At 37.0% G+C, this 20,432-nt stretch overlaps 1 protein-coding gene across 3 annotated transcripts in view; it reads left to right on the forward strand.

Moving 5' to 3' along the window:
• The first annotated feature begins 527 nt into the window (after window positions 1-527).
• ap1g1 (adaptor related protein complex 1 subunit gamma 1) overlaps window positions 528-20,432 on the forward strand; it is a 33,280-nt gene continuing 13,375 nt past the window's right edge. The window contains exons 1-13 of one of the 3 annotated variants that reach the window (XM_051114386.1): window positions 528-546; window positions 10,105-10,308; window positions 10,412-10,536; window positions 12,394-12,535; window positions 12,636-12,732; window positions 13,098-13,174; window positions 14,154-14,249; window positions 17,966-18,046; window positions 18,132-18,230; window positions 18,316-18,371; window positions 18,564-18,677; window positions 18,766-18,906; window positions 19,772-19,826. In XM_051114386.1, the coding sequence (XP_050970343.1) occupies window positions 10,108-10,308; window positions 10,412-10,536; window positions 12,394-12,535; window positions 12,636-12,732; window positions 13,098-13,174; window positions 14,154-14,249; window positions 17,966-18,046; window positions 18,132-18,230; window positions 18,316-18,371; window positions 18,564-18,677; window positions 18,766-18,906; window positions 19,772-19,826 (1,284 nt within the window). In that variant the 5' untranslated portion in view covers window positions 528-546; window positions 10,105-10,107. Of the gene's footprint in view, window positions 547-870; window positions 1,009-1,067; window positions 1,427-10,104; window positions 10,309-10,411; window positions 10,537-12,393; window positions 12,536-12,635; window positions 12,733-13,097; window positions 13,175-14,153; window positions 14,250-17,965; window positions 18,047-18,131; window positions 18,231-18,315; window positions 18,372-18,563; window positions 18,678-18,765; window positions 18,907-19,771; window positions 19,827-20,432 lie in introns of those variants that run through there. The other 2 variants (XM_051114384.1, XM_051114385.1) reach the window with 2 other exon arrangements.

Genomic DNA, 20,432 nt, shown 5'->3' on the forward strand with positions numbered 1-20,432 from the left:
GGCCGAGGTACAACTATTTAAAAATCAGGAATCTGAGGGTGCAAAAAAATCAAAATATTGAGAAAATCACCTTTAAAGTTCTTCAGATAATGTTCTTAACAATGTACATTACTAATCAAAAATTAGGTTTTCATACATTTACAGTAGGAATTTTACAAAATATCTTAATGGAACATGATCTTTACTTAATTTCCTAATGATTTTTGCCATAAAAGAAAAATCAATAATTTTGACCCATACAATGTATTTTTGGCTATTGCTACAAATATACCCCAGCGACTTAAGACTGGTTTTGTGGTCCAGGGTCACATATTAGGGTCTTAACATCAGTTCCTGTTCCAGAAGGAGTGATCATTACGACACTTGTAGGAAACCTCTGTAGTGCCAAACTTCACCGCAAAATTACTCCTCAGGGCGACCGAACGACCCCTGGCTTACTGAAGAGAACCAGTTCAGTGACTCCCAAAGGAAGTGCCACAACATTGCACGGTGACGTCATCACTGACTGCCACGAGGTGAGGTGCGGACCGCAGCACGGCTCTTTGGGCAAGTCATCCGCCGAAATGACACGTAGCCTAGCGTTAAAATACAACTATACTCCACGGACACAATACGAGTAAAACCTTGCACAGTATCACGGGTTTCCCGGTGAACACAGCTTGGGATTTATACAGTGAGGTGGACAGACCCCTTGCTATATCACTTTATAACAAACCACGTCGATGCAAATCATTTGACATAATTTCTTAATTCGTATTCTATTTCAATGCTTGAACACGGTTATAAACGTTGACAATACTCATAAACTCTAACTCACAGCATCATTTACTACCAGAGCAGGTCGCACCTTCTTACATCCGCATTTGAAGTTCGGAACATCAGTCAATGTAACCTTCCGCCTGCGGTAGAAGTGCTGAGGCTGGGAGCGCCGCCATTTTGAATGTCTGGTCCGTTCCTCCTTCCGTCGATTGAGAAGATTGCACTTGTTTTCTGGTATCATAACGGCTGGTGAGTGAGAGCTTATTTTAAACGCCTAAACGACGTCATTTACGCTTGTTGAGCTCGGAGCTGTCAAGCCGCGCGGATTTATTCGCGTTTGCTTGGGTTGACTCTGGTCTGCATAGGAAGTGGAGCGCACAGGCTAATGCTAAAGGCAGCTCGCGAGCCTCTCGCGCCGGGACGCTGTCATAAGCTGGGGCGCTAACGGTCGCCGCTCGCTAAACTATCACTCGCGTTGTACTTCCACGGACGGCGTGAAATTCCAGTTAGACTGTAGTTTATGAACGTTTCAGTGGGTTTAAAGTAGAGGTGTATGTTTAATCCTCCCTCAGATCGACGCTCAATTTGAGGCCTGACTAGACTCCAGTCAGTTAGCAACGGACACACGCAGCACTTCATTCACCGACATTACGGAGGAATAACAGAGGTACTCATTGCAATTTAAAGGGCTTAGAAACGAGTATTAATACTCGTGAAGTGAACTGAAATGAACCTGTGTTGTACCACGGCTTAATGTTCCATCATCTCACTGTTTATCATTTAGCTTAGCACTAATGGCTTGACGTTGTAACGCAAGGGGATGGGTCCAGAAACATCAAAACCTTCCACAATCTCTCTTAATGTTACAGAATGAACAGTCAGGGTGTTTTCTGAGGAAACTTAGTAGTGGTAAGTGCGAGGAGTGCGTTACGTATGATGTCACTTGTGTGTTTTAGTCACCAGGTGGGTTCAAGAGAGATGTTAAATCATTCTTCTCCACATAGTACTCTGTATATTAATGTTGTCTGTTTGTCATGTCTTTACCACCCGTTGGTTTGTGGTGGACAAATGAATGGCGTGTTGGCATCTCTTCCTTGTGATTGTGGAGTAAGGTTACAGAAATATAGGAAGTGACCGTCTGTAAACGTGTCCTCCCACAGTCCCTGCAGCAGTTTGCATGATTCCTGGCTTAAATTTGCATTCTTTGTTCTCTCCAAAAGTGTTTTTTTTTCTGTTAATGAATTATTTTATTAGTTTCATTTAACAATCTTTTCTGAATTGTTTTTTCCCCCCCAATTAGTTGATTCGTCTAACAGTTGTTTACAGTTAATATATAGATAATTTTCTGATTGGTCTGTTAATTCTTTGGCTAATTTGTCAGTAAATAACTGTAATGTCTGCCAGGAATCTTTCAGTGGTTTATTCAAACATTTTCTAATAAAAAATACTGGTTATAGAAAACCACCAACATTAAAAGTGTCAAGAAGGCATCTCTCAGCAATACCCATGAGTTCACAGTCACTATTTGGCCCTGACAGCAACATTTGCTTACAGGTGCGAGTTTTAAAATGTTTGTTCATTCAGCAGATTAAAGTAGCCGCTTGAATATCTGTATTTGAATGAACAACGGTGTTCTAAACTCAATAACTGTACTGACGGAATCAAAGATGGCAATGTCCATAACAACAGGAAGTTTTGTCACTATTGACAGCATGTTATTAAATAAATGAGGCCAATCAAGGCGTAGGTTTATTAGTCAGATATTATAAAAAGTCTTTAAATGCAGAGCGTAACCATGACAGCTCTAGTAGATCTTCTGATGAACGCAGCTCATTTCTTTATCATACATTGGTCGTGAATTATTTCTTTATAGCAAGACTTCCTTACTATATTGTGTCTGTGAGTTGATACTCTTAAACGTCCCACTATATGATGTACATTTGCAGTTATAAAGTTGACAGGTGAATAATGGACACTGTGAGGCAAGTCATTTTAACAGTTCCTTGCACCTGTTTTTCAAATTTTGTTCCACTCTGTCTTTACTCAATCTTTATCTACATCTTCTGTACACCTAATTACTGGCACAGTGTGCCAAGTTCAGTATTTTACTAGTATAGATGCTACTAGTAAAAAAAAAAAAAGGATGCTACAGTAGCAATATGTAAAATTTGTTTGATTGAAATATCGTTAGGTGACTGGTTTATTACCTGAGAACATCATACAGCGTTCACTTCTCCAAATTTAAATACCAAAACTTTTAGTTTTCTGCTAAATGAAGACTTTAATTTCAGTTTTGGTAAAATAAAATAAAATAAAAAAAATGTGCATCACTACTAGTAAACATTCAGATTTACTAATACCTACAAGATTAGTCATTACTGTAACCAGTAGAGTAAGAAGTTTTAGTTATTTCTAATAACTAATGAATATTTAAAACAAATAGCCTTGATTTGGCAAGCCTGTTTTTGTTTAGTTTTAGTTTGACTGTTCAGTAAAACTTCAGAATCAGATCATCTCCTTAAGGGGGTTGTGTCCTTTTTTTTTTTGCTTTTCTCCCAGTTGCTAAGCACAGCTTCCATGTGATCAGACGTGACTCTCTGGAGGCAGGTGTGCGAGAAATCCTCGCTATGTGTCGACACAGAGATTGAGATATTTTCTCTCGTTACCTGAATGCAGCTCTCTCGGGCTCACACTTTAAATTATTAAGAGAAATTGTTTGTTTCCATTATCATAACCTGGCACAATATTTGTTCATATTTACATACACCTTTAGTGATTGGATTGGATTATCATGTTACTGTCCCAGGTTAGGACATCTGGTCAAATATTATTGTACTACAGCTGCTTTTGTGGTTATGGTTTATTCCTGTGTCTAAATAGATTCAACTGTAGAGTCAGATTGTATCAGCAAATTGTTAAACTGTCTATTCTAAGCAGAATAGCTTTCCCACTGCAACAGATCTCCTTACATCACCTGTTTACCAGAGTCTCCCCATGTTTGCAGCTATATGCCTTTGGCAGGAGACCCACAGTGCAACAATGCTCTTATTATCCAAGAATTGAAGGTATGGACACGTAAAGCTGATCTTGGAGAAACCATTCTTCTCTTAAACTATGAAGCTACCCCACCTAAGGTCACCTTAATCCCTCTATTGTACCTCTTCTGTCTTCCAAGCAGTAAGCTATAAGTGGAAGAGCGTGTGTATGACGAGCAGTCCTGCATTGTAGTTGAAAGGCATGCTTCCTTTCACTGTCAAGGAGGATCATGCAGCCTTGTGTAATTCTATGGCTAGGTGTGTGTAGTCATGCTTTCTTAATGTCGTAGTTCCTCATTCATTGATCTTTAACAGTTATGGCTGTACTGATGTCACAATATTGGATGCTGAATCACAAGCTGTCATGAAGCTTATGATCTGCTTATGTATGTTTTCAATGTGGAAAACCCATCTTGTGTTTGTCTGTCTTGAACGCAGACTGCCATTAGATTTTAAAACCAAGGAGAGTAGTTCAGTGGCAGGAGCCGTACCGGGAATAGGAAGCACTTTCTTGTCTCGCACTTGTTCCCTTAATTGAGCCGTCTAAACAGCATCATATCCTGATGTAGGCCTAACTTTAATCTTCTCTATGCTGTGCAAACTACATACAGGGGAGAATGGAGCTTGTGGGAGAAAAATGCAGCCAATTCAAAGTTAATCTATCATATTTCTGCAATGCCAGGCAGGCATATTTTGATAAGAGTCCCACCTTTGAATGGTTTGTTTTAGCTTTACAGTACGCTTATTATCCAAAGCAGCAGTAATTACCAGGGAAGTCCACCAGGAGCAATATGTCTTTATGTGCTGTTAAGCGTATATAGCAGTAGGGTTTTTGAACTCTGTAATACGGCAGTATCAATCTACAAAATTGCTTTAAAATGTTAGTGCATCCAAAATTAAAAAATGCTGTCATTTGCTCACTCTCATGTTCTTTCAAGCCTGTTTGCCTTATTAATGAGAAATAGAAGAAGATATTTTGAATAAGGGTTTGGACCCATTGAGTAGATTAGATGTTTTCCAAAGTATCATCTTTTATGCTCCACATCTATATGGGTCTTTTGTTTTTGGGTGAAGTATTGCTTGACTGTGTCAAATCACTACATGTGTTATAAAATGGGTAGTTCTGGTCTAGTTTTTAAATGGTAAATGCAGCTCTCAGTCAATGGTATAGTAACATCTGCTGCATGTCATGCCTAACGACATCTTTTTGACACTTGTGTCTAAGCAGATGATGAACCAGTAATTGGTCTATAATTTTTGCTTTCCTTTTTGACTCTAATTGTATTTAATTGGCGTTAAAATCATTTCATTATTTGGATTCTGTGAAGAATATGCAGACTGCCTGTGCAATGATCTCCCCCCAGCAAGAAGTTATAGGTCTTGTTTGCAGCTTAAGTTAAGTCAGGGCTGCTAATTGCCCTTAGCCTGCATGTCATCTGCATAGAGAGGTTTGCTAATGCTAACATAGTGCCAAGTAAGCTGAAGAGGCACTTAGAAATGAAGTATCCCTGCCTCAAAGAAAGAAGACTTGGCTTTCATCAAACTGGCAGAAGACCAAGAACTGTGTGAAGGCATCTGACACAATACAAGAGGCTAGTTACTTATTGCTGGAGCTTACTGAAGGGGAAAAAAAATGTGATAGCCGAGACGCTGGTCTGATTGTGTCTTTTTGTCTGTGTCCAAAAAAAATATGTTCTGAAACTTTTTGATTTTATTTGCTTTGCAAGTTTACACAATTTTACCAATTTCTGCTTGTTTTAAGTGTAATATTTCTTTTAGTAAATGGTAAAAGTTCAAATATCAAATGACATTGACATCTCTTGTGTCCTAGTGTCTAATGATTTTATAGAGTGTCTAATTTTTATAGTTAATATGTATGCTTTTTTATGACCCCTTATTAATTGAGAGACAAAATTAAATATTTGTATTTTTTGAAAGTTCTTTTTTCACATAGAAGATGCCATTCGGAATTAACTATTGAAGACAGGTGTTTAAAGTGGGAAAAGAATCTATACGGGCCATTCTGCAGAATTGGTGCAAACTGCTGTCCCACAATCAAAAAAAAAAAAACACATTTAAAAAGCATTTAAGTATTCAAATCTTAGATGTTTACTAAGATCCTTCTATTATCTATTGAAACCCACAATAATATTTAAAATATCAGTAAGCTTAACATATATAAAATCGTCATCTATTGGGTACTTTCAGTTGGGAGGTGGCTGTCCCGAACCCTAACTAAATTTTAGCTTATGAAAATATTAAAATAATTTTTGCATTTTAATTCCATTGTTGTTTTTAAAGAAGTATCTTTTTGATTCTTTTAAAAAAAAAAGAAAAAAAAAAATAAAAAAAAATAAAAAATTAAAACCCCTACATATATGATCAGGAAATATTTATGTGTCCCTTTCTTTCATAGCTACAAGGTGAGTAGATAGGCCCCATCATTTTGAGGTAAATGTGTTCAAAAGCATGAAAAATCTGTTTAACTTTGAGGTATGTAGTCACAACTGAAACATCTCATCATTGTTTCGCTACTGACAAAAGGGAACACATAATTCTTTGGGGGAAATAAACAATTTTAGTGCAGTTATGCAAATTTTTAATATTGTAGTATGTTTTATTAGTGTTTTAGTATGTGGGTTAAAATTCTGTAATGTGATGTGGTCACTGCCGAAACATGGGATGTTTTGTCAAAACTAAAGTATATTGAATTACCAACTAAGATGTTATGATAGTGTTTGGTTTAGTGTGTATTCAAACTAATGAATCTTTAACTTTAAAATCCGTATGTTCAGCTTTTTGCCTTTTACAAAGAAAATTTGGATTCCAAATACAACAAATCTCATAAATCACACTTGAAGTATTGTTAAAATTGTAATTGTTATGGATTTATCTCTAAAAACTTTTTAATAAAGTAGAAAAAATATATTTACAAGGAAGATAGGTCAGTATAACCCTTCTTATTAAATTATATATTGCTGTTTTGATAGTGACAAATTTGGCGAGAGGACAAATATTCCAAAACTTTCTGAAAATACAATATGAGAATTAACTGTACAGTTACTAGAATTGTGTACCCTGGATATTATACAATTTGCCTACATACAACCCTATGAGCTTAATATAAAGACCACTACTTGTTTTATTCCTTGGAATAACACTTTGCTTTAATCACTTCATGCTTAATTGGACAGTGACATTGCATATTTGTCGTTAAACGCTCTTCTTTGCGCTCTCCGTCCATTTGCGACCGTAACTTTTGTTGTTCTGCAGGGAGATGCTGAGAATGTCTTTGTTTAGCAAGTAATTACTGTAGTTCCTTTCTGGTTCGAGCAGCTTAATTAGGTGCTGCATGCTAACAGATTTAAAGTGCGGGGCTCCTCTGTGATGGAGAGCCAAAAGCAGCTCTCATCTCTGCATGGAGGAAGGGAGGAATATTAACTTGGTGTTGCATCTTGGCTCTGTATGTATGTATGTATGTGTGTGTGTGTGAGATGGATCTCCTGGTGTGATTAATGTGCGTTCTCAGAGCCGTAAACCACTTGTAGTGCTTCGTCTTTCCAGTGCCACTGATTACTTGCTTTTGCAACTTACGTATAATTACAAGGTGACCTCACACCATCCGTACACTCCATCACTGCGTTGTGTGGGGTGAAAGTAGTGTAATGTTTGAACTTTAATGCCATGTCCATTCAACCTCAGCCTGCTGGATGACTCATTTCCTGTTCAGTCTGTTTATATGCTCTGCGATCATATATTTAACTGCTCTTTTTGCCACAAAGCTGTCCCCGCACATCCTACGACACCTTCCTACAATAATCCAGAGAGGTTTTTTGATAGATGAGCCTTCTCTTTCTATTAGCAGCCCCATTTCACTCCCTCCATGCTAATATCCCTCTAATTCTCAGTGTTTATGAGCTGAAGGTCGGTTTTCTCCTATGTGGCAGGTGTTAGTGTGACCTTTACTTTCTGTGCTCTCTTTACCCTTATATACATTTTCTGCATTGTTCTTTGCCTTCATTTGGGATGCTAATATAGGTTTATTGGGTTTCTCTTTAGATTAGATGTCTGATATGATTTTTGTTAAGCAAAGGATAATCAAATTACCTTTAGTATTCTGAAACTTTATCGCATAACCTCCAGTTGTGAAGTGCCCTTTTATGTTTGGTCCAGATGTTTGTGTTAAACCTGGATTCATCTTGAACGTTGTAGAAGTGGGCAGTCATGTAATCTTACCACTTTGTATGCACCCACTTTTAATTTTTAATCAGCCTCCAGTGGATTGAAACCTGATTCTGTTGAAGGAATGGAATTTCACAGGTGATTCCACCTGCTTGTCACATTGGCTGATGGAGTTGATTATGGCCATATTCTGATGTCTGCCTTTTCCAGACTGACTGTCCCCATGGAAAAGATCGCCACATGTTCTAGTCAATTATGAGATGCTCTGCGTCCTTCGGGATTCATGGAGCTCTGCAGAATGACTGATCAAGAGAGAGCTCTGGGGTGTCGTGCTTAATTCGTCTTGCAGAGCAGGAGCGATTTCCCTATTTACATCATTAGTATGGCAACGCTTCATTTAGACTTGACAACCAGTTGCTGTTGAAGGCCGTTAAAGCTAATTTATTAGTTAATATCATGAGAAAAGTATGCGTTATATAAGCGGAAGTATTTATTAAGCCTGATATCTAAAAAGATTTCATTTTCTCTTTTTTTTTTTTTTTTTTTTTTTTTTTTGGAATGCAGGGTGAAGGTGTACAAAACTACAAAATCAGCTAGTGTTTTGCTTGATTGTCTAGTCAACTAATTGGCCTTAAACATAGCCTGTATAATTAGGCTGGTTTCAGATTCATCTGACCCCATTTGGATACATTTCTTAGGGGTTGTTTACAGAAGATCAGCTGAAACGAAAGAAACTGAACCCAAAGAACTATTGATGTGTTTTTAAACTTGTGCTATGTTAACTTAGGGATGGGACAATAAATCGATTCGTGGATCGATTCTGAGATCTTCCGAATGCATCGCCATTCTCTTTGGAATCGATTCTGAGCTTAGATTTTAGCAGCAGATGGCGCTCTAATCTAGTTTTTATCCGCACACTCAAATGCTCATGAAGTAGAGTGCTGAAGAGAACTTGTGCCTTCGGCTGAGTCATGTAATTTCACCTCGGCTCAGAATGTTTTTATGACGCAAGATTATTGTAAACACAGCCCACTGTGAACACCCTTGTAATTCGCTTCAACCTTTTCAAATTGTATAAATGATTATTTTAGGCTCAAGTGCGTGTAAGGACTTGGAAATGAGCAGAGCACGGCTGTTTCTAAAGCAAGCAGTGCCATCTGCTGTTCTAAACTAAACTCAGAATCGATTTGAGAAAAAATCGCGATGTGTTCGGAAAATCTTGAATCGATGCTGAATCATTTCTCGATTCGCATTGCAACGATTTATCGTCCCATCCCTATGTTAACTTGAGTTTTAAAAACAAAGCACTTGTGGTGAGTTTGAGTCTGAGATGCAACACAATAAAAATTGGTCTAAAAGGATATGGATGTAGAGGTGGTGCTTAAAAAAAGAATTTAAAGATAGTGTGAAAACTATAAAGCATTGAATTTTTTTTGGCATCTTAAACATATGCACTACCAGTCTATTTTAGATAAATGCTGTTCTTCTGAACTTTTTATTTATCAAAGCAACCTGAAAAAATTCTACTCATCTATTTTCAACATAATAATAATAATAATAATAATAATAATAATAATAATAATAAATTAGTTTTTAGCAGCAAATCAGAATATTAGAATGATTTCTGAAGGATCATGTGACTGGAGTAATGATGCTAAAAATTCAGTTTTGAAATCACAGGAATAAATTACATTTAAAAAATATTCAAGTAGAAAACAGTTATTAGTAAAAATATGTCAAAATTGTACTGTTTTTGCTGCTACTACTACTACTAAACTACTACTACTACACTATACTACTATACTATAACTATACATAAATAAATAAATAAATAATTACATAAGATATAAAATATACTGGGGCTGGGCAATATATAGTATCGCCAATATCACAGTGTTTTCAGCGTCTTGGGACATGAACACATGAAATTAATCTCCAGTGCTGCTCTGAAATTCGCTTAGCAATCTTTTCATGGGGCTACTGCTTAAAACTGCCTTTGTTTTGTCTTTGTTTGATCTCATGTTGCTCTGGCAAACGCAAGCATTGTATAAATCATCATTTGTCTTCGTGGCAGATATATTGCTGCTGCTGTGACGCTCCACAGACTGACACTGTGCTTTCATTACAGAGGATGCCAGCTCCGATCAGACTGCGGGAGCTGATCCGGACAATCCGGACGGCTCGAACCCAGGCAGAGGAGCGAGAGATGATCCAGAAAGAGTGTGCTGCCATTAGGTCATCTTTTAGAGAAGAGGACAACACATACCGCTGTAGAAATGTGGCTAAGCTGCTTTATATGCACATGTTGGGCTACCCGGCACACTTCGGCCAGGTAAGAAAACAGTATTTTAGAATTTGTTCAAAATCTTTAAAAGGGCTACAAGAAGTGCCCACTGTAAACAGAATTTTACTGATGGGCAAAATCTCATTTTCAGCTGGAGTGTCTGAAACTGATTGCATCACAGAAATTCACAGACAAACGGATAGGATACCTGGGAGCCATGCTGCTCCTAGACGAGAGGCAGGACGTCCATCTATTAATGACAAACTGCATCAAGAAGTGAGTGAGCCGAGGATCTCATCTTGTCTCAACACTCTTTTGAATCACATCTGGCTGTGTGATTGGTGGGAGTTAAATGTGACTGTTGTAAGTGGAGAGTGTGAAGTGCAGGAGGATTGGGAGCTGCTTCCTGAGTGTGATGGCATTTTAAATTGCATTTCTTTCTTTGTTCCATTTAGTATCTCTCAAACATCGTACTGCACATTTTCACACACGTTACTGTTATTATCTCAACTGATTTTTCTTGTGCACTCATATTTTACTTTAAGGCTGAAAAAGAAAATTTTGTTGTCTGTTGCCTAAATTTGTTAGTTTCATGCTCTCAGCAACCAATAATTAATTGCACAAAACGTATTGTTATCAGAACAAACAATGTTTTTTGCATTTTGGCAGATGCCTTTTATCCAAAGCAACTTACATTGCATTCGATGTATGTATTTGATCAGTTTGTGCATTCCCTGGGACTTAAACCCATGACCTTGGTGTTGCTAGTACCATGCAACATTTCTGTAGTTCAAACAGTAGAGCATGTATTTACCAACTCTCATTGAAAATTAATGTCTTTGGTTACTTAGATGCTGTCAGTTCTAACTAGATTGCCTATCTTTTCTATCTTTTCAACCAAAATTCACCCAAATCAAAAAAACATACTTTTTTTGCTTAGTTTAGTTAATGTCATAAAACTAGCGGGCTAAGCCAGTAGTAGTACTGACAATGTCAAGTAAACGTGGCTGAAGATACAAAAAGAGGATCAGATGAGCCAAATGAATTAAGTCATTTATGCTGGAACTGCTCTGGTTTAAAGGTCTGAGCAGGTTTGTGAATCATTTGGCTTAGATCTTGACTTCAAATCATTTAATTTAGATCAGAACAGGTTCATGAATCATTTCGCAAATTGAATTATTCAAATCAAATGATTCGCGAAACTCTATTTGAAGTCACATGATTCATGAGCGACGCTTTGAGTCCTGATCTGAAATGATGGTTTGCGAATCAAAGCTTAGCAATCTTTTTATGGAACTGCTGCTTAAAACTGCCTTTGTTTCATCTTTGTTTGGTCTCATGTTGCTCTGGCAAACGCAATCAGGTTCACGAATCATTTGTTTCAGATTGGGGCTTTAAATCGTGTATTGCAAATCATTTGATTTGGATCAGAACTTGCATGTCACAAATCATTTGATTGATATCAGGACGGGTTCTTGAATCATTTTGCAAACTGAATTCTTCAGAACAGATGATTCGCGATACACGACTTGGAATTTCTGATCTAAGTCAAATGATTTGCGACTTGCGCTTCGAGTCCTGATCTGAAATGATGGTTCGCAAATCATTATTCCAATTGGAACTTTGGAGCATTGATTCAAAACTGGGACTTCAGTGCGGGTTCTCGAACCATTTGATTCACTTCAGGACTCCGGAGCACGTATGGTGAATAATTTTTCGCTCTAAACAGTAGAAAATATCAAAGAATTATAGTACAGTTATAAAAACAAAGAAAAAGTATACACACATACAAATCTATTAAGAAAGTTAACCTTGGTTTTACTATAGTAGAAATGTAGTATACTTTGTAGTACTTTAGTAGTAATACTTTGCATACTTTTCACTTTATTTTTGTCATTTTGTTTGTATACTAGTATATTTTTGTTTATCTTTTTTCAACATTTGAAAGACGACATTGTTCAATAAGTGAGATCTCTGATTGAAGTCCTTGAAAATTCAAAAAATAGTGCTTGAAAGTCCTTGTAAGTTCTGGAAGTTCCTTTTACAGTATCTGTACGAACCCTGAAAAAACCATTGTCTTAAATGATGCTATACATTTCTGTGTATCCTCTACATCTAATGTTCTCTCTGCAGTGACTTGAACCACAGTACACAGTATGTGCAGGGACTGGCCTTGTGCACCCTGGGCTGCATGGGCTCATCCGAAATGTGCCGTGACTTAGCTGGCGAAGTGGAGAAACTCCTCAAAACGTCAAACTCCTATCTGAGGAAAAAGGTATTTCACACCCCCTCACAGCTGAATGTGGACTTCATGTCCAGTTGGACGTCGCACTCTGAATGTGTGAATGGTTTTGACATGAGCTCTTCGCCCTCAGGCAGCACTGTGTGCGGTTCACGTCATCCGCAAAGTCCCGGAGCTGATGGAGATGTTCCTGCCAGCAACAAAAAACCTGCTCAGCGAGAAAAATCATGGTGAGAGCTGCACTTTGAAACCTTTCCCATAGGTCTCATTTTATTTTCATAAAAAATGGACAAACAGTTACATTTTTATGGTATATCCCTTAACATATTGGAAAAATTAATGCATGTTAAATGAAAAATGTGAACTTGAACGTTTGATTTAAGATGAATGCTGGTGACGTCTCAAATGTATCATTTTCTGTTACCCAAAAAACCTTAAGCTTTTTTTAATTTGTTCATATTTAAGTCTGTCTTCATGTTCAGGAACAACAGGAGAATATTGGTTTGTTCTTTTTCCTAATGTAAACAAACGTGCTCACAGGTTATATAATGAAATCTGATAAGGAAATCATTGTATTGTTCTGTGTTTTCTGCAGGAGTTCTCCACACCTCTGTTGTCCTCCTCACTGAAATGTGTGAGCGAAGTCCCGACATGCTCTCTCACTTCAGGAAGGTACGTAGCAAGCATTCATGCCTTGACCTTCAGCAGTCACCTCTAAAACTGTGTTTATGCACCACATCAGCCACTCTGAGACAAAAACACTCTTATCTGTTGCTGATAGCGTTGACATGACTACTGAAATGAGACTGTAGTCCTTACTGAAATCTGGATGCTTGTCCTGGATTTAGCTGCAGGTGTGTTTATCTCACTGGGAGATGAATACGGGTCCTTCCTGTCTGTATATTTATCTGCTTCTACTCTTCCCACCCCCAGCCTGATCTACTGTGCCAGCACGCCCACCTCTCATGCTCATAACCGTAGCATTATGTTAAGCTCTTCTCTGAAAGTGACTCTTTTTTCCAGTTCCCCCCTAACATCTACTTCATATTTTTTCTGTCATTTGTCTTCGTTACAATTCCTGCATTGTGTTAGAATGAGAAGGTAAGAGGACATTCTGGTTTCATAGCTGGTGCATGCTTAAAAAAAAACAAAACAAAACAAAAGTCTCATCATCATGGTCACTGTAGATGTAGTCCAATTTTTGGTTTTGATATACTGTTTATTTTGCAATTGTTGTCATTTTAAGTGTTTTCTTTTGTTTTTATTCAGGATTACGTAGACATCATATACATTTTTCACTTGTCCTGCGTTTACCTTTAGATTAATTTCTCTTTCATACGGTCACTATTGGGTTGTGGTTTTTCCAATATGTACATTATAGTGGGGGCACATGAAAATGGATGCATTTGACAAATTAATAAGGATTGTGTTAATACACATAGCCAAACAATTACAGTAAACACTGACATGATTTCCATGTCTTAAAGTATAGTGAAACCAATCTATTGGAAGATGATCAACTCAGGGTGCCTTGCGTGTATTGACACTTACTGACCCTTTTTTTTTGTGCTGTCCTGTTTTGAAATCTCCATAACCCTGCTGTAACCTTGCTGATAGTCTTTTCTTTCTTCTCCCACTGGTTTTTTTCTAGCTGGTTCCACAACTTGTACGAATCCTGAAGAACCTGATCATGTCAGGCTACTCCCCTGAGCACGATGTGTCTGGCATCAGTGACCCTTTCCTGCAGGTAAAGACACATCTTCTGTCAGTTTTACTATGTGTAAAAGTGCCCTAAGTGATGTTGGCTGTTCTGTTCTGCCGTTGAATTAGACACAACCTCTTTTTCTAAAATTGGTGCTGCATTAAGTCTAGTAGTAATTTTGCAATGGAAGCAAAAGTGCACTCTCCCATGACGAACTCAAAATTGGTCTGTGCTTTACTTATTTGATTCATCTCAACACGCTCTCAACTTTCTGCTTCCCTTATATGGACTGATCTATGAACATGCAAAATGAGTGACAGTGCCTCTTTCTTTTTTTTTTTTTTTTTTTTTTTTTTTTTTTTTTTTTTTTACTGTACACCTTTGTATGGAAGCCCACTTCCAACACTGATTAAAAAAAGGTTATTGCAACCATTTCTCACACAATTCAGATTTTTTTTTTAGAATTGTGAGATATATTCTTGCAGTTTCAAGTTATTAACTCAGAATTGTGTGATATACTCACAGTTGTGAGTTTAAGTCAGAATTGCGTAGTATAAACTTGCAATTGCAAGTTATAAAGCCAGAGTTGCGAGATATAAACTCACAATTGTGAGTTAAAGTCAGATTTGCATGATATAAACTCGCAATTGCAGGTTATCCACATTTCCGAGGGGCGCTACTGTAAAAAAGAACATGGGTACAACTTCCGGTGAGGCGGCAGTAGTAGTATACCAATGGTATTTTGTGTGCTAATTAGTGAGAGGCTAGGTGTTTTTCTGATCATTTTTAACTTTGTAAAGTTGCAGACCTTAATGAGAGATGTCGTTATGGTACTCAGGGACAGCATGTGCTGTTCGAGGCTGTGCTCCCACATCGTTAGCAAGTTTGGATTCCTAAAACTTGAATGACTGTTAACTAGTGATTTGACATTTTGAGCAGAGGCATCTGAGCTTGTGTTAAGGGGTGTGCCAAATGAAGCCTAGATTCAAGGGTTGTGTTGTTAACGTAGAAATCAAGATTAACTTTGTGTGTCAGTTCGAACCCCCAGATCTTACTTATTCATTTATATTTTTAAATACCCAGTCATACAAGTAATATGAAAAATACAAATTGTTTCAGGAAAATTAAATATTTTCCGTATGCACTTAATGTGTACATTATTCTTCTATTATATCATATAGATGTTCGTACTAGCATTTTATGGCACAGGGTAAATGAATTCATCACAGACAGAAATTCAACAAACAAACACACGCACTGTTAGACTTACATTTTTGTATGTAACATGAGTCAACCTGTGGAATGTGTGGTGAATGTTTCGTCTGACAGAGTTTTTGGCTGCTTGAGTTTTTACTAGCCACCAGATTGTGCTGTTTTTTTTCGACACTCGCAAAGATTTGAATCTTTTACCGAAAATTTTTGTGTTTCACAAGGCTTCCTCACTACTGTCAACTGTTGAATGAATGAGTGTAACGTTCCGCTTGTTTACTTCAAGCCGGCAGACACTCCCACTTTTGATGCAAGGCCTCATGGGGCGTAGGAAACTTGTGGATAAACTCACAATTGTGAGTTATAAATAGGGATGCACCAATACTGAGCTCCTGTACTCGTACACGTACTCATTAAAATACCCCGATACCAAATGTCAATACCACACAGCATCTGACAAGTTATTAGAGATTAAAGATGTCTACGAAGTATATGTCTGCATTTAATATAATGTTAAACATTCAGTATTAATGCCTGTAAAGCTGATGTACGCATGCTGATAAGCAAAGCACACAGAGCGGATTGAGCGCATGACTGCACACATCTGCGAGCTTGTCGAGTGAATATTCCTTTCTCATAGACATCACTGGAAACTTTGTAGTTTGGTCTGATATGTCAGACACAAGTGAGTAAACCAATGCACAACTTACTTATTGGTAGAGAGAGAGAGAGCACTTCTGTTGCGAGATCTTTATTGATGTTTGCTCAGTACATGCATCATTTGGGTTAAAACTAAATTGTAAATATAAATCAAAATTTATAGGGGCATTCACTATAAACGTCGTTTATTTTCAGGCTTAATCATATAAGACTTTATGGCGAAAGTAAAACTAGCAGAATGCACTAGGCTGTACTGTACTTGTCCCTCTCATACTGCACCAATACAAATACATGCACGTGTTGCGCATGTTTTGCATTTATATCGCTTTGGAATATAAAACTCTGCACATTTAAGATGAAGAAAACTCATATAAAACTTATATTTCTGAAAATATCACAGTTAGGAGAATTATGACGAGTAGTTCCCTGCATTATTACAGCAAAACGTGTGATTACAGTACTGAGCCACTGCAGTGGAGCAGCTCTAATGCTATTCAATTAAAGATGATGTACCATAGAGCAAAACATTAACAGTGAAAGTAACAAAAACTTGTAAAATACATTTAAATGGTCATAATTAAGTGTGGAAAATAACTGAAGGATATAGAGTCAAACCAAAAATTATTCAGAATATTTATGTCTATCATTTATATCCGGGTATAATTTATTTATTTATTTATTTTTACTAATGGGTACAGGACACTATAGTTAATTTATGTAAGTGAGGACAGCAAAACAAAGTAAACTGTGACACATTATATCTAAAATTTCTTCATATAGTGGATTACCAGTTAAATTGATAATTTGGGACCAAAAATTATTCAGGCCGAATCTGGAAAAAAAAAATTGTTCAGGTTTACATGAAGCTGGTTGACAGCATGCCCAGGAAATTACAGGCTGTCATTGAGGCTAAGGGTGGCTCGACGAAGTATTAATAGTTATGTAATTATTGTCATACTAATAGCTGTCTGAAAATTTTTTGGTTGATTGTAATGCATTGTATACCTTTCTATCAAGGTTATTTGACATTACTGACACAGTTTAATTCTGATTTCTTGTCATATTTTATTACCAATTTCTGTAGCAACTCTAGTGAATAAACAGTGATAATGTGAGATGTTGAAGGTGTTTCTCGCAATTCTCATATACGGATATGAGATATAATTCATTAGGAGACATAAACTCGTAATTGTGAGTCATAAAATCAAAATTTTACGGATATGAGATATAATTCATTAAGAGACATAAACTTGTAATTGTGAGTCATAAAATCAAAATTTTGAGGGGAAAAAAGACTGATGTTCTTAAAATTGCGAGTTCTCACTAGGGTTGGGTATCATTCAAAAATTTTCAATATCGATGCCGATACCTTGACTTCGATACCGGTTCCTGAACGATACTTTTTTTCCGATACCAATTTTAACAAATTATCTGTATCTGAGAAAAAAAGTCAGAATTGCAAGATGTAAACTTGCAGTTGCAAGGAAAAAAGTCAGAATTGTGAGTCGCAGTTACCTTTTTTTTTTTTTTTTTTTTTTTCTTTTTTTTTCAGTGGTGGAAACGGGCTTCCACACATTTACCACACTTAGGGTTGTCACAGAGACATTATTTTAGGACACAATTTCAAGTAATATGTCATGTAACAGGGATTTTCTAAGTACCATTCCATAAAACAAAATGTCTTGCAGCAGTTTTAATGCTGCAGTCGATGTAAATTCAATTTTGTAATGTACCTCATGTCATTTGTTTGGTCAGATGCAAGAAATTGATTTTTAGAGTGGTCCTTAAGTTTACAATCCATTTTTCCCATATGAGGTGATACCTGTTCTTTATACCATAAAGCAATCTGATGAGCGCCTCTGGGCCACACTGTGTCTCTTGGCATTTTTAAGGTGCGGATATTAAGGCTACTGAGAATTCTGGGAAAGGGTGATGATGATTCTAGTGAGGCTATGAATGACATTCTTGCACAGGTAAGCAGTCTGATTAGATCCACTTTATAACCACAGCTTTTCCTTTATACCTTCTAAAGATTATCCATCAAATTATTTTTAATAGGTTGCAACAAACACAGAGACAAGTAAAAACGTAGGCAATGCTATCCTCTATGAAACGGTTCTTACTATTATGGACATCAAATCAGAGAGTGGACTAAGGGTGAGTGTTGCTCAGATTGGCAGTGCACTGCATATTCAATGATGTCTGCAGAAAGTGATTAAAAATAACGTTTGTTTTATTACAGGTTTTAGCAATTAACATTCTGGGACGTTTTCTTCTCAACAATGACAAAAACATCAGGTGTGTTACATTGAGGCTTGATTATCAAGTGGTTCATTGCTGTTCGATGATGAAGACCTCAACAAATGTTGATCTCATTGTCTCTGGCATCAGCTTTATTGTGGATGGAAATAGCTTATTTCATGTGCTGTCCACACTAGAATTGACTGTCAAAATTATAGGGCTTTGACATTATTACTCTCCCTGATTCAGATATGTGGCATTGACATCTCTACTGAAGACTGTGCAGACAGACCACAATGCTGTGCAGAGACATCGAAGCACTATCGTGGACTGCTTGAAAGACCTTGACGTGTCTATTAAAAGGTAATTTATGTACAGGCTCTATGGATTTATATACGAGTTGTACCATAAAAGGATGAGTCTCACTGATTGCGCTTGTCTTTATTCACAGGCGTGCAATGGAGCTGAGCTTTGCCCTGGTTAACGGCAACAACATCCGGGGCATGATGAAAGAGCTTCTGTATTTCCTGGACTCCTGTGACCCTGAGTTTAAAGCGGACTGCGCATCAGGGATCTTCCTGGCTGCTGAGAAGTAAGGCTGTTTATGTGAAATCATGCAAATCATGTTACTCTACTATTTTCATATTGAGCGGCTGCTGCTGGATTCGTAGTGGTCATGTTGCATGTCCTTGCAGCCCTTTTGAAAGCCTGCAAACCTTTACGTTAGAGGTTTTAGAAATAGTGTAAAGCCTAGTTAAGTGAATCTGATCAAATTCAATAAGCAAGCCCTTGAAGAACAAAGAGCTGTTCAAGTGAGTTGTAGAGCAGCTCATGGCTGTGTGATAAAAACGATTGATTCAGCGGCAGAAGCTGATTCTGTTGACACTTTAATATCTGACAGAACTAGAAGGGATTTGGTTAGGAGTGTTTAAAGAGATTTGGTTTACCAAATAACCAAGACTCTGTTTATTGCAGGGCTCACGCTTGCTTTTCTTTTTAGGAACAATTTTAGGAGTGCCTTCTAATCAATATTTAAAAAATCAGATAAAAATTAGCCTTCCCTTTACAAGGTGATATTTGACTCCTTAGTGATTTACAGGGGAATTTTGTTTTTTATCTTTGTAATGACATTTTTCTAACTTTATTAAAAGTATGTCATCTTTTATCTCAAGCTTTTTAATCTTTTCATCTTAAGCTTTTTAAAATGTCTAATTAAAACAACAGAATAAGAATAATGTACCAAATGAAATCAGTATTAACTAAATTAATTTGTACTACAGAGGTGGCACAGAAGAACACAAATGTGGCTTGTAGGTGTATTTTCATTTTTAATGAGGCTCAGAGGTGCAATCAAATTAATAAATTCATGTTTGAATATAGAAATGTTAAATTATTTAAATAACTGAAAAGATACTTTAAAAATGAAAGTAAAATATCTAACACCTTGTTTGTTGCAGGTATGCACCCTCCAAAAGATGGCACATAGACACCATTATGAGGGTTTTGACAACGGTAAATATCTCACTCTCATTGTTTCTCACTATAGTCTGATTTACCTCTATCATTAAACTAGATCACATTCATGATTATTTGAGTTTCTTGATGTAAATTTGAAGTACTCAGTGGAACAGATAATGTTTTGTAACAGTTGCTATTGAATGTTATTGATACTCTTGATATTGAGTGTACTGTAAAGAATTATCCTATAAACTCCAACAGCTTTCCTTAATCTTAGTTGTGGTCATTTGTAGGAATGTAACAGTATTATCAATATTGTGGTATCGCGATAGCAAAGCTGTCTCAATATTATTGTGGTCGCATGCCGATATGAAACGATAGGTCTTCCGGGCAAAAAGTGTAATTTTCCACTCCTCAGAATGACTCTGTTGACAGTGTATGCAGTGAACGCGTTTATTGCATGTCCCATGAGTTTAGCACACGTTTGGGATCACAAAGACCACCAGTTATGCTTTATTTTCGCAGCAGATGATTACAGCATTTTGCTACATTTGTAATGAGATGCATTTTTGCAAGCCTGTTTTCATTGAAGTTGGAGTTTTCTGTCAAAATAAAAGCTCTACTGTCATTTCCATCAAAATAAAAGCTTAAAAGTTCAGA

Source organism: Labeo rohita, chromosome 7 (assembly GCF_022985175.1).
Source record: "Labeo rohita strain BAU-BD-2019 chromosome 7, IGBB_LRoh.1.0, whole genome shotgun sequence".
Lineage (NCBI taxonomy): Eukaryota > Metazoa > Chordata > Actinopteri > Cypriniformes > Cyprinidae > Labeo > Labeo rohita.